Source organism: Ammodytes marinus (genome assembly GCF_949987685.1).
Source record: "Ammodytes marinus genome assembly, chromosome: 8".
NCBI lineage: Eukaryota > Metazoa > Chordata > Actinopteri > Uranoscopiformes > Ammodytidae > Ammodytes > Ammodytes marinus.
In genome coordinates, this window is record NC_137212.1 from 25,024,866 (window position 1) to 25,039,304 (window position 14,439).

The 14,439-nt window shown below is 42.7% G+C and overlaps 1 protein-coding gene across 1 annotated transcript; it reads left to right on the forward strand.

Annotated features, from left to right (window-relative positions):
- The first annotated feature begins 403 nt into the window (after positions 1-403).
- Positions 404-5,181, forward strand: prdx6 (peroxiredoxin 6). The gene is made up of 5 exons (XM_080032707.1): positions 404-564; positions 1,617-1,773; positions 3,207-3,350; positions 4,013-4,159; positions 4,921-5,181. Exons 1-5 carry the CDS (start codon positions 473-475, stop codon positions 5,044-5,046), a joined length of 666 nt encoding a protein of 221 aa, XP_079888833.1. The 5' UTR covers positions 404-472; the 3' UTR covers positions 5,047-5,181.
- Positions 5,182-14,439: the final 9,258 nt, after the last annotated feature.

The window sequence follows — 14,439 nt, forward strand, 5'->3', positions numbered from 1 at the left end:
CCTATGAATAAAATCAATTGTTATTAGAACTTAATTTCTGTTGGTTGGAGCCCGAGATGATACTTTCACTGTGACGATGTGCACAAATAAAGAACTAAATCTTTATCATCATGTAACCTTATACTGGTGTGGTCCCTGTCAGAATAAACGGTTGTGCCTCTTGGGTAAAACATTACATTCACAACATTTAATTTCTATAATTCTAATTAAAAAAACATATATTTTAATGATTATTATTGTTTATATTGCAGTCTTCTTTGTGCACTGTTTTATTACGTGTTTTTCATGTTGTTGTAAAGTTTAAGTTGTTTCCCATCCCGTTTTATAATACGTCCATGCTCTGCTCTGGTTGGTCAATGGCCTGATTCCATCCCGCCCATATCCGGTCTCGTGGTATAGATCAGCTCTGGGTGCAGGCAGGTGGTCCTCTCTCTTCTTTCTCCGAAGTGTGAGCTGCAGAGAAGATACCGACATGCCTGGACTTCTGCTTGGAGACGTTTTCCCCAACTTCGAGGCCGACACCACCGTCGGCCGCATCCGCTTCCACGACTTCCTGGGCAGCTCGTAAGTGCGCATGCTTCACGTAACGATACACACTTTCAGTTGCTTTGTCTCAGGTAAAGTTACCAGTGTTTGTGACAGAGCCTTGTTGGCCTGGGTAGTGTGCAGGCTGCTGATATCCCCGACGAGCAACATCATCTGGTTCAAGGTTCAGGATTAACTATTTTAGGGCGCACAGGGAGTCACCTGCCGGCCCACACACACACAGCTACAAGCACGAACGACAGAACCATGACTATATTTTAATAGTTTGCTGCGGAGATAAACATAGTGCTGCAGACAAAATGTAGAGGATGCGTGTGTGTTTTAGTTGCATTTAGTTAAGTTGCATGAAAGTCTGCTGTTTGTTAGGAGCTGGCCCACACACTGAATTCCCCTTATCTCCTGATCCTGGAGGTTTGAGACTCACCATGACTTTGCAGAAACGGCGTTACAAAAGTGCAGCTGGTTGTGACCCCCAAACTCACAGGACACTCCACCCACATATCATAGTTTATCTTTCCTCAGGGACTACCGGGGAGAACGGATGTGTCCAGCTGTTGGAAACATTGTGTTCTTCTGCAGTGGTGAAAAGAATTTGCAACCCTGAAGAGAAAAACAGCTGTGTCTGAGTGGAGCTCGTTTTTTGTATGCAAACTACACGTAGTCCTAGAAAAGTTAATGTGTGGAAAAACTATCAAATTTAATTTAACTATTTTCGGTGCTAAATTCTACACCGGCTGCAAGAACACAATCATCTTAGGAACTGTGTTTGAATCCCCCCCAGTCAATCCATAATCAGCTGATACACAGTGGTGTGAGGAGGACAGCTCCCACCCCACATGTGATGGTGCATGGTGCTTCACATGGTAGCCTACATGTGATGGGAGTTGAGTTAAATTGTTACATTGTCTGTTTTTGCAGGAAGCTTCAGGGCCTGTTGATAGGAATACATGAGTGTAGACTGCTGTCAGTCACTGTATTGGCTGTTGTTTTCACATTGAGCTTTCTGAGCCAGAAAAGTGACGTGCAGAGCAAAGACATAATGGCTCTTCTACGTGTGTTCCCTGGTGTAGGTGGGGCGTCCTGTTCTCCCACCCAAGGGACTTCACTCCAGTCTGCACCACCGAGCTGGCCTGTGCCGCCAAGGTCAGCGATGAGTTCAAGAAACGAGGGGTGAAGATGATCGCCCTGTCTATTGACAGTGTTGCGGATCACCTCAGCTGGAGCAAGGTTTGGAACACCCCCCCGCACGCACACACAAACAAACTGTTGTGCTATTGAATTAAGTAGTGAAGTAAACCCCTGCTCAACAGGTCAGGCTACTATGGGTGGAGTAATTCATGCTCACTTTTATTGCATAACATTGACATTTTACAGTGGGTGGGAGGTTTACTGTCATAAGTTACTGTAATTACATGTTAAACATCCCAATCCAAAGTCCATTTAGACCCAAAAAAACTAAAACCCATAAAACTATGTCCTAACTGGCAGAATGAGGATTATGTTAGTAAAAAGTTTCAGGTTTAGGAGTAATTAATTAAGCATTTTAGCACAAAAGGAGTTCCTGAAGCAGTCTGGAGGCCTCCACAGGCATCAATAAATTGCTGAGATATAGATAAATTATATATTATTTAGATTTTCCTTGAGATAAAGATAATGAGTTTACTGAGTGTCAGCAGTGATTTGCTGCATGGCGTCAGCATTTAAATCTAACAATAAATAACGAATCACATGGAAATCTGTGATGACGGTTAGCGCAACTTTTCATCACATGGACCTGAACATTAACAAACTGAATTATTACTGACTGCTTATTTTTGTTTTTTGCTGTATAATTTTATATTGCATATCATGGCATTCAATGATAATGTGATAATAATTTGAAGTTGTGATAATAATTTGAAGTTTTAAAATAAAAAAAATATATTGTATATTATTTATAAAAACTACTTTTCTTTACAATTTTAATGTCTGTTATTTGAATTAATTTATTTTATTTTAATTGTTTATATTAAGTTAATATATTTATCTAATTTAACTGGATCTTTGGAAGGAAACTTGATTAATCTCATAATTATAAACGGTTGGTCTAGATTCTTTTTATATAATACCATTGTAATTGTGCATGTGCCCATGCAGTGATTAGTGGAAAATGAGGGGTCGTCTATGGGCTCCTCATACAGGCCAGTCATTGTTCAAAGAGGGAAAGTGTTGGTTAGAGCAACTGTGTGGTAACATTAAAGGAATAGTTCAACATTTTATAATTATTAGCTTTTTGTCTCGCTTTCTGGCTTACAAAAAAGGCGACAGAAACCGTTCCTGTAACTGTGCATGCATTTTTGTGATAGGTCATAGGTCGCTCATCCAGGTTAGTTTAGCTTAAACGCTGGTAGTCAAGAGTAGTGTCTGCTTACAGTCAAAAGATAAACTTTACAACATCACCAAACAGAATGGTTGAACAACTCCTTTAACACCACCTGCGTCCATATTATAATGAATCTCTTGAGTTTACAGTGTTGAGCACAATGAGCTGCACTGTTTTTGTCTATGAAATCGTTGAAGGTTTATGGTCAGTCATTGCTGCAATGCTGGAAATTATTCATTTAGGACACACACACACATTAACAAAGGGTGTAACTGCTGAACTTGTCCCCTGTGTACAGGATGTGATGGCGTATAACAGTGAGGCTAAGGGTGACCTGCCCTTCCCCATCATTGCTGACCACAAGAGGGAGCTGTCAGTCCAGCTGGGCATGCTGGACCCAGATGAGCTAGACAAGGACGGACTTCCCCTCACCGCTCGCTGCGTAAGACACAGTCACAGACTCTTGTTGTTGTTCCTCCACTTTCTGTCTCTAATTGCAGTTGGCCACTACATCATATGGTTGAAAGACAATCAAAGATATATAAGCAAGAGGCAAGTTCCAGGCGTGATATTATGATTAAATAAGTAAGTAAGTAAGCTTTATTTATAGAGCGCCCTTCACAGACCAGGGTCACAAGGCGCTTCACAAATCTTAACACATTTTATACACACACACTCAAACACCGATGGCAGTAGCTGCCATGCAAGGTGCTTTCTGAACCATCGGGAGCAATTTGGGGTTCAGTGTCTTGCCCAGGGACACGTCGACATGTGGCGGGTAGGCGGGGAATCGAACCTCCGACCCTGCACTCCAGAGGCGATCTCCCTACCCACTTCGCCACTGCCGCCCCTAAATAAGTAAATTAAGGTCCAAATTGTATGCCTACTGCATGCTCACTAATTCCTTTTTTAATGGCCAGCTGTAGTATGTAGATAGATGAAAGAGTATACTTTTTTTGGAACCCAGGGATTGTTACTGTACCTCTTTTAACAATAGCTCTCTCATGGAACCTACAGTCAGCTGAATATAAGAGACAGTGTAAACCTGGTCCTGCTCATGGGGAAAGATGTATTCTTACGTTGCGGTGTTGTGTTGACTGGCAGGTGTTTGTGATCGGCCCCGACAAGAAGCTGAAGCTGTCCATCCTCTACCCGGCCACCACAGGGAGGAACTTTGATGAGCTGCTGAGAGTCATCGACTCTCTGCAGCTCACCGCGCAGAAGAAGGTTGCTACACCGGTGGACTGGAAGGTAAAGGGTTAAACTGTCTTTAATCTGATCAGAAAGGTGATGCTATGAACGGTGCCTTCACTGCACCCATCTGGGCACATGAACAGATTCTCAGCTCATATTAAGGACAACTGTAATGAAGGCATGATTTAGCTGAGGGTGTAAATAAATAACTCTGTTGCCTCTTATACAATATTATTACATTATCCTGTTACACATCTGTACACATCCACCTCACTGGAATGGGGATATGTACATGATGTTGAATATTTTTTTTTAATCAAATGGCATATGTTTGTAATATATTTCCTGCAACTATTGTTAAAATATTCACATTATTTAAGAAAAAAATCCCCAGAGAAGTTGCAACACTATAAATTAGCCTACTCGCCCAATTCATCAATTATTGATGGCTGGATAGTTGTTTATTATAGTAGTTGTCTTATTAACAAGGTATAATCTCTGCTCTAAAATACAACAGTTGCATCCACCAACATGCAGGAACACAACGTCTGTGACCTAAGATTTTAAAGAACTTCAAAAAAAGGAAAGTAATCTAGGGATCAGTCAGCCCAAATGTTCAACACTACAGCTCCAGCCTGTTTATAAACCTAGAAACCAGCATTCAAATGGAGCAATATTGTGCAAAACACTGATGGAAATGAAAGGAGAGATGCCTCATGATGCTCCATTCTCTAAGACCGTGAAAAAAAAAAAAAAAAAAAAAAAAAACTACACCCTGCATCTTAAACTTACTTCCTTCTTGTCGTTGTCTCTTTCAGCCTGGCATGAAAGTCATGGTCATTCCCTCACTCTCTGATGCTGAAGCTGCCACTCTCTTCCCCAACGGTGTGGAAACTAAAGAGGTGCCCTCTGGGAAGAAATACCTGCGCTTCACACAGCCCTGAAGAAAACCTTTTTCCACTACATCCTGTTAACGTTTACATCTCAGCTGACCTAGCAATCCTTGTATCTCAGAGTCCACATTGTCCCTGTACAGTGCCTTTTTTTCCACCAGCCTTCAATAAACACATGTGCTCTGACCTGCTTGTGCCACCAGGTGTCCTTCCACCACCTTGAATAGAAATCTCGCCATCACTACCGTCCCGGGTCAGTAGGGGGCAGTACTGCACTATGTTTGGGCCAATGTATCCTCTATGATGGGGAGTGTTACCACATGTACTCACACAACTCGTTTATTTACATTTCTGTTACTTAAAAAGAGGTTTGGCCACGTTACGTTCATATTTGCTCTCACCACAGCAAGGCTTTTAGAACACATTTATTCCTTCTGCCACTACATGTGTTCATGTATTATCTGTTAAACTTAGCTTTGTGTTGTGGCCCTTTTACATGCTGTAATCCAGGTGAAACTTCCAGCTGCACGGATCAAGATTTAACACAATGAAAACCTAAGAGGACACTTAGTCCAGCACATTACTTCAAAGTAGTGGTTTATAAACTACTTCCAGTAGCTGTTCCTCCAGAGATGCACATTAAAGTTTCTCAGATGGTTCACTTCAATAACTGCCCAATAACCAAAATAGATTAAAGGATCTATTTTTACACAGAAGGCAAGGGACAAATATACACTAAGGAGTTCTGTTTCTTCTTTTTCAGTAACGGGAGACATTTTATTGCACAACTGGTACTTTTACTGTGATACTTGACAGGAAGCTGGTGACACCTCTAAACTTCTACTTGTAATGGAGTATGTGTACATTGTTGTGGTGCTCTCGAGTGAAGGACTTGCATAAACCCATCCTCCTCTGAAGAAACTGAAATCCTTTTATCTGGATGAAAAAACACAGATTTTTTTTTCTTTTATATATGAATATTTTTCACATCATCCACATTATACAAACGTCGGACAAAACACAAACGACAAATGCAAATAAAAAAGGTAGACGAGGTCATGCGACAGTCACTAAACCATGGCAAATTTGGCAAAATGTAAAAATTCCTAATGATGCAGATGCAATGTGTCTGGCTTAACCACACCCCATTCTCCCCATGACTTTTCACCTAATGCTTTTTAGAAGTCATATGGAGTGTTAAACAATATGTTTAACAAAGTTAGCACTTTGTGATGGCCTTATTTCTGGCTCCCAGCAAAATCTTTAAAGAGGTAGGCATCATATAACAGAGGTTTAGTAATGTCTGGCAATGTTTTTCTGAGAGTAATAAAATATTTGGTTCAGTTCAGAGGAAAACAACTCAATAACTGTTAATTCAAGTTAGAATTGTGGATTTAAAGCCGGAAAGCATCACATATCTGCATCAGGACTGAGGTGCAGGGTTCCTCCTTGCACTGCCTGGCTGAGGACTGTATTCATGGAAGAGCATGCAGAGCTGCAATGTACTTTTTTAACTTAACAGAATCAAAGAAACAGAGCCACGTTGTACTCTTCATCAGATCACATTACCCTGTTTCTGACAGAAACGCTGAATGATGAGAGCTCATGTATTCATCCAGTGACCTTTGCCCTCCCAGCTCCTCTGTCTGCCTGCTCTCTCCCTTCTCTGGTGGCTGTTTTGTCCTCGGGAGTCGTCCAAAATAACTCCCCCCCCCCCCCCCCCCCCCCACACACACACACACACACACACACATGCCGTACTGATCAAATGCATTTCTCGGATTCCTCTATACAATAGCATGAGAAGCGCTTTGGGTGTCAGACGCTGGCTTAATTGCCCCCAGCATAGCCCCCCCCCCCTCCCCCTTCTGTTCATCTGTCACCCGTCACGTCTAAGGCTATCGAGCCAACTCACCCCACCTCTCCTCAGCAACACTAGTGCATGTAACACAACACCAGGCCGGGCCAGGTCTCAGTGGGCAAAGCACAACAAAGCAGCTGCTGCTCGCTCTCTTTCCACCGATCTGTGGTCTCTCTCTCTCTCTCTCTCTGACACACACACACACACACACACATACACACACACACACACCTCTCTGAAAGGAGTGGCCTCCCACCAAATTTATCTCAGAGAATATGTTTTCCTCCAAACCGCACCAGGCTCCAGTTTTCCTGAGAAGGGATAACCAGGAGAGGATCCCCACCATCTCAACGAGCTCCATACATTAACATTTAATCTGGTATGTCTACAGCCAACAGTCAGTTGCCTTGGCTTAGCATAAAGAATGGAAACAGCTAGCCCGGCTCTGTCCATGTAGCCTATGTTTTATTTATACAAAACCAAAGTATAAAACCATCTTAATTGTGGTTTGGCTTGACAGTCTCATAGTGACGTGACTCCAGGACGTCACCAAATGTGTCCTTTTTACACTTAAAACACATTCAAATATACTATAGAAAAATAAAACATATAAAGTGGAGTGGGTTAACCGTTTCCCCCTGTTTTCAGAATTTATGCTAAGCTATGCTAACTAGTCAGGGGTGATATCAATCTTCTCCTGTAACTCTCAGCAAGAGAGCAAATTTTCCAAAATGTCAAGCTATTCCTTTAAAGGTGTTGTGGGTGCAACGGCATGAACACACTCAGTGTGTGTGTGTGTTTGTGTTTATGCATGAGCATGTGCTGTGCTATGGAAGAGGTCATTATTCCCGCGCTGTGTGCCAGGCGCTGTGACCTGCAGGTTAACAAGCCTGAGACCAACACACACCCACATGCACTCGCACATATGCAGAGCGACAACTTGATGCTTTCCAGACGCACCCTCTTACTCTCCCTCCTACATTGCCTGGCACTCTCACCCTCCCACCCAAAGACACACACACACGCACACAGACTAGCACTCCCTTCGTCCCCCCGCGCTTATCAAAGCTTTTATTCCTTTTTGGCTTCCCTTTCCCATGCACAGACAAAACAGTGCACACTCAAGTTCTTGTCTTTGTTTCTTTCACACTCTGCGCTGTTTAATCCTCCTCACCCTGCACAGTGTTTACAATGTGAAAACCTGCCCCCGTACCACTAACACACAGAGGCCCTGATGGAAAGTCAAAACAGATTGAAGACTGAAGGTCACACAGTCCAACCGAAACACGGCATTGACCTCAGGATTGGGCTGAACTTTAAGGAGCAATAAGCGCCTCTCTGCAGGCCACCCTTGTCCTGAGCTAAAGCACGGGTCAGCGGGCCTTTCAACAGACTCACACACCTGCACGCAGAGGAGAAGACACGACGATAAAAACGATGACAGTGTGTGGTCCAAGTGCTGAGATAAACGCCATTGTTTTGATGGCACCTCGTAAATACAGCATCCAGACAGGCTATTACTGCAGAGCGGGTTAGTGCTCTACGAACAGGTGATGAATGAGAAGGTAAAAGTGCAATCCCTCTCTGTGCTTGTCTTTATCTCTCTCTATCAATATCCTGGTCTTTCTCTCGCTTTCTGCTCCCCCCCTCCCATCCTCTCTATTAGAGACACATTGATCACCAGCTGCTGGCAGATCACCTGAGTAATGGCTCAGGGTGTCTGGGCTTTAAAACAAGCCCAGCAGAGCCAAGAGCTTTATCACAGTGACGAGACACACAGTACAGTGTGTGTGTGTGTGTGTGTGTGTGTGTGTGTGTGTGTGTGTGTGTGCGATCATAACGCTCGACTCTGCCATTAAGAGGAGACATCAAACATAAGCCAATAAGAATCACAGCCCAGCGGCCCTGCCACACAGCAAAGTACTGTGGGACCACTTTAAGTCATTAATAATGTTTCCAGTGTGTGTGTATGTGTTTCAGCCCTCACTGAGTGATCTCCAGATATTTACACTTTTTATCTCTTTCACATGCTCTTCCTACCAGGTGTTCTCTTTGAGAATGTGAAAGAAATATACAGTATACATTTTTGAAAATATGCTTATATCTTCCCTATCGGTGTTGGTACAACACGTACATGTATCAGACTCAAGTCCAGAGAAATAAGACCACAAGCTTTGATTTCTTTTTCAGTCAGATCTAAATCAGGTCCACTGCTGAGGTTGTGTCCCAGACACTCAACACTCCAAATATGGAAATATGAAAACAAGATCAGAAATTAAACTAAATGGTTGCTACTTGCTGATAGCTGTTGTATAAAACCAGCCATCAGCAAGTTAACATAGCTCAGCATAAATACCAGCTCCTTTTAAGCTCCTGTACCCAGAACATAACCAATGTTCAACCACTACTTGTAAAGAATTAAAAACAAATAAAAAATGTGATCCACTATGTAAGTTGGTGAGAATTCCCCCTTATATTTACCATTTAGACATGACAGTTGTGTCATGTGTATACAACAGCCAAGTAGAAACTACTTTAATTTCTGATCTTATTTTCATATTTCCATATTTGGATTGTTCAGTTTCTGGGACACAACCTCAGCAGTGGACCGGATAATTACAGAAAAAATCAAATGGTCGTAGTCATCTGGACTTCAGTGTGACTCCAAGACTGTATTTCCTGATATGAGTCCTACAGTAGTTATCCAAAATTAAAATTTGCTTTATAGGTCATATTACCGTATTTAGAATTGCATCTGTATTTTTTTAGGTACAGGTATATAGATGCATGATACTATTTTCGATTGAATCATTGGAACTTAACATTTCCACTATAATCTGAAACTTCATGAGTTTGTAGCAGTGAGGTCAACGGTCTTACAGCAGGTATCACATACAGGAAAAGTCGACTAAATATGTTTGTCTCAGAAGTTACATTTCGCTTCTAATCAAGAGAAAACTATTCCCAGGCCAGAATCCACGCAACAAACTCAAACAGTTTCTACAAACTGAAAAAGTGTAAATTCTCCAAGTAAACACACTGACGTTGAGCTGATTACTCATCATGCTGCACACACACACACACACACACACACACACACACACACACACACACACACACACACACACACACACACACACACACACACACACACACACAGAAACCTGACTCCAACGTTACAGAGAGGAGGTAAAAGTTGTGTGGAAAAAAATAAAGCAGAAAGGAAAAAGATAGAGACAAAAAACTCTGTTGCTGTTTTTTATAGTCTGTATTCTTTTCCACTGGTTTATTTTTTCTCCAAGCTGAGGGCGGAGCAGAGGAGGGGGGGAGTGCCACGTCTGTGATGTGGTGGAGAGAGAGAGAGAGAGAAGGGGAAGAATGGGTGGAGGTGAGGAAAGAGAAGAAACTGGTAGAGAGAAAGAAGGAGAGGAGGGAGGTGACATGGGGTTTCCATAGCAACTGTTTAGGGTTTGGATGAGTTTCCCGAACCATAATGGGCCAGTTTGGAATATAATGAAACCAGTCTGGATTTTCCTGGCTCTCACACATGGGGTCACGTGCACATACACACACTCTAACACATGTTTTGCTTTAGTTCTTGTTTATGTTCATCCAACAGTGGGAGAGCAGAGCCATGCTCAACCATCAATTACAGCCACCATCATAAAAACCGGCACTTGTAAATAAACACAGAGAAAAAGAGAAATACCGAGAAGGCCGGGAGGGACAAAAAGAGCACTGTAACGTTATTATAACGCACGTGTTCTTTAATAAAAGACAACATCTGAGTGCTTTTTCCCAATCAAGACAAACACCTTTTGGGAAGACAAGTATGAGTCTCTTTCACTTAACTTATAGCCTACGGGCTTTACCACAAGGACCCAGCAAGTCTTCTGGGTTAAGGCTCTCAATAAGTACGCTTATAAAACTTTGTGTGTTAATGGGGCTTTAAGCCAGCATATGTTACACATGGAGAGTAATAAGTCTCTGAGTGTGTGTCAAAGTGTGTGTGTGTGTGTGTGTGTGTGTCAAAGTGTGTGTGTGTGTGTGTGTGTGTGTGTGTGTGTGTGTGTCTGTGCGTGCGTGCGTGCATGTGTTTGAGGGTGTGTGTGTGTGTGTATGTTTGAGTGTGTGCACGTGCAAGCATAATGAGTTCCCCAGGGCCCCTACCCTCACCACCCCCCTCTGCGCTCCTGCTTTCCCCTGAACTTGGCCCTGTTAACCCCCCTCTTCTCCCCCATGTTTATGTGAATAGGGGACGGTGGGGAGGAAAGGTGAGTGGAGCGCCTGTACACATGTTTATTTGTACAGAGGTAGGGCAAAGGGTTGGAGGAGGTGGAGGAGGAAAGAGTTGGTGCGACTTTGGGATCCAAACAAAGGTTTGTCTGCAGGGTACAACAAAGACAAAGACAACAGCTTAGACGTTGGGTCAGTGACTTCACACCTCGGACTGACCCAGTAGCCATGATGCTGAGGCTGAGGGTCAAGGGTCATGAGCTGCCCTTTACTGGTGTAAGCTATGTGTGGGTGTATCAGGCCTCAAGGTGTAGCTGAACCATTACCTGTGGCACCAACCTTAATCAGATCAGAGAAATGTGAAGCATGGGCCAAACAATTCATGTTTTAAAGTTCAACATTTTGGGAAACACGCTTACTCGATTTCTTGCTGAGAGTTTGAAGAGAACTTTAATACCGCTCTCATGACTTAATGCTAAATTTTAAGCTAGAGTTTGCGGCCAGTTAGCTTAGCTAAGCACAAAGGTTCAGCACATTGGCTAACCACTGTAAGATAGTGATTTGTGGTCTTTACACATCGGTTTTGGGATGGATTAAACCGGATAGGCTAAGTGTTTGTGTTTATGAGCTTGAAACCCAGAACATTTTAGACTTAAACAGAGTTAGGTTTGTTTGTTTGGTATTCAGATTTTTTCTGAAAAAATTTAACGAACAAAGCGACATGTGGTGGGTTAGAAAGTTTGTCCATCCAGAATTCCAGAATCACACATACAAAAGTCAAGTGCATTATGGGTAAAGGTTGCTTATTATTTAAACATTGTGTGCTAATGAGCAGGCTGCTTGTTAGCAATCATGTGCTGACACGCCCTCATGGGTCTTCTCTATTGGAACTGCAGGTCCATGAATTTAGTCTGCCTTTGGACAGAGCCAAGCTAGCTGTTTCCACTCTTTATGCAAAGTTATGTGTAGCAACAGCTTCCCTGACTCGGGTTTTCCCCTTATAACTCCCGACAGGAAAGCTTCAACATTTAATCTCACAAGAGAAATGCTTCTGAACAAGAGTTGACCCAGAGTCAGAGTAACCTCTGTTTTATTCTCTCTTATCGGTGACAGTGAATAACAAACTGAAAGTCAAATATTTGACTTAACCTTCCCGATTCAGTGGCAGCAGCTCGAGAATGGCACAAAAAATGTGACTTGTTTGAGTAACCTTGGATATTAATGGCTGTGTCAGTCGTATCAGCCTTGATGCAGTGCAGTGTTTGTGTCAGGGTGTTTGGGACGGTGGTGATGTGGTCAAAGTGATTAAAGCCAAAGCTCACTACAAGACATTCTTTGGCTCTGAGGAAAATACAGTTTCACAAATCCCGATAAAAGTGAAAGATAGGAGGGGAGAAAAAGGGGACACAAGGTGACTAGGATGGCATGGGGTGACACAGGAAGCATATAGGGTGGCACTCGGAATAGGCCTGTGACATCAGCAGGGATCTCCCCCCCCCCCCCCCCACCCCTGCTGCTTGGTGCTATTTAGGCCTCTTATAACAGGATTAGTGCCATCTCAGTGCACCTGATCTCAGTCCAGCCATCTCATCATGATGACGTCACAGCTAATGTCCAGGGATTTCGAGAACAAAAACAAAAAAAAATCGCTAGACTCTCGCCCCCTCACTTTCTCGTTTGAATCAGTGCTGCCGATGGACAAGCCTGCAAAAGGGCAAGCTAAAGCAAAAGAGACAGAGGAAGAAAGTGAACTAAAAAACCACCTATGAAAATGTATTTTTCAGGCAAGTAGGGGATAGACAGAGACAGACAAAGCTAAGACAGGGCGACGCCACTAGTAAATAGAAAAAGCTCAGGTCTTTTCAAGTGTTGCCCAGCGTTGGTGAAGTGTCAGACCTGCTGCCAGGGTGAATACTCTCCAGCACAGTGAGCCTTTGTAACTGTGGTGGTGCTCAGAGGAGCTTAGGGCTGCTCCAGTTGGCCCGTACTTTGCCAGTTCGGGCCACTGACAGTCAGGCATGGAGAGGTATAGTGGATGTGGGCGATGTGGTGGGATATTTGAGAAGGTTTTTTTTCCCTTTTCCTTTTTAACTTTCCAATATAGCAACTCAAATCTACTTGATACCATTTACAGAACACACTGGGCAAACAGAGCTCTTTGTTTTATTGCATTCACTGGGTTACTGCTCTGCTGGGAGCCCTTAAATACAGCAGAAACAATACTTATACTGTGCCACATTGAATCGTGTTATACAGCAGTGCCACCATATTGTGTAGAATGGCTCGTGCTTTTTTAACATGGATGGAAAGACTTTAATTCAAGTTCCCTCATTACTGTGAGTGAACAGCTGGTTTCAACCACCATTTTGATGAACTATTGAACACCAAACTATCATCCCTAAGTCCCTCATTCAAAGTTGCTATAAACAATATTTGTATATTTACCAAAAACAGAGCTAAAAGGTAAGGGGAATATTGAGCTGTGAGAGTTGATAGATTTTGCCTATGTGTCAGCCCTATCCAGGGTGCTCCCACCTCCTGGCCAATGTGTGACAACACTCAATTTGCAGGTTACTGTTTGCGAAGTAGTTTCAGTCTGAATGCTACATGTATTTTTATCTGATGCTGATGGTGTAGCAGTGCCCTGGCACATCTCTCTGGCATCTGCTATAGGTGTTCAGTGTCTACTTTGGGTTTGACTTAAGGGATAGTTCAGTATTATTGAAGTGGGTTTGTATTAGGTCCTCATGCATAGTTAGTCCGTTACCTTATGGAGATGGCTGTCACCTCTGTCATTTTATGAGGTTTGGGGTAGACGTCTTTGTAGCAGAAGTCAGCTTTCTACTGTTGCAGTGGGGGCCAGAAAAACTTTATTTTACGTATATAAATGCATAAGGTAACTGACTATCAGTATAAGTTGCCTCATACAACCCCACTTCAAAAATACTGAACTTTAACTTTAAATCATCTGCAAAGAGCGATTTAACACTTACATTAACATAAATAAATTGCTTACTTCACCTTTAAGTGTCTTGTAACTTTACACATAACAGTTTTTCAACCACTTGCCATCCAGTGAAAACCCTGTGTTTCCAGATGTTTGGGATAAGCTGAATGGTGAAGTTAGAAAAAAAGTCTCCTCCTTCATCAGCTAAATAAGTATTTCAAACCAGAGCATCTGGAATATGCATCATCACAAAGCTGAAACAGAGCTGTTTTTCTGAGCTCATGAAAACCCGAAATACGTGGTTCTTACTGGACAGCCTTACAGGCTACAAACATATTATGATCTTATTGGACGTGCTGCATTGCTGTGGATTAAACTTCCCAACCGTATATAAAGAAGT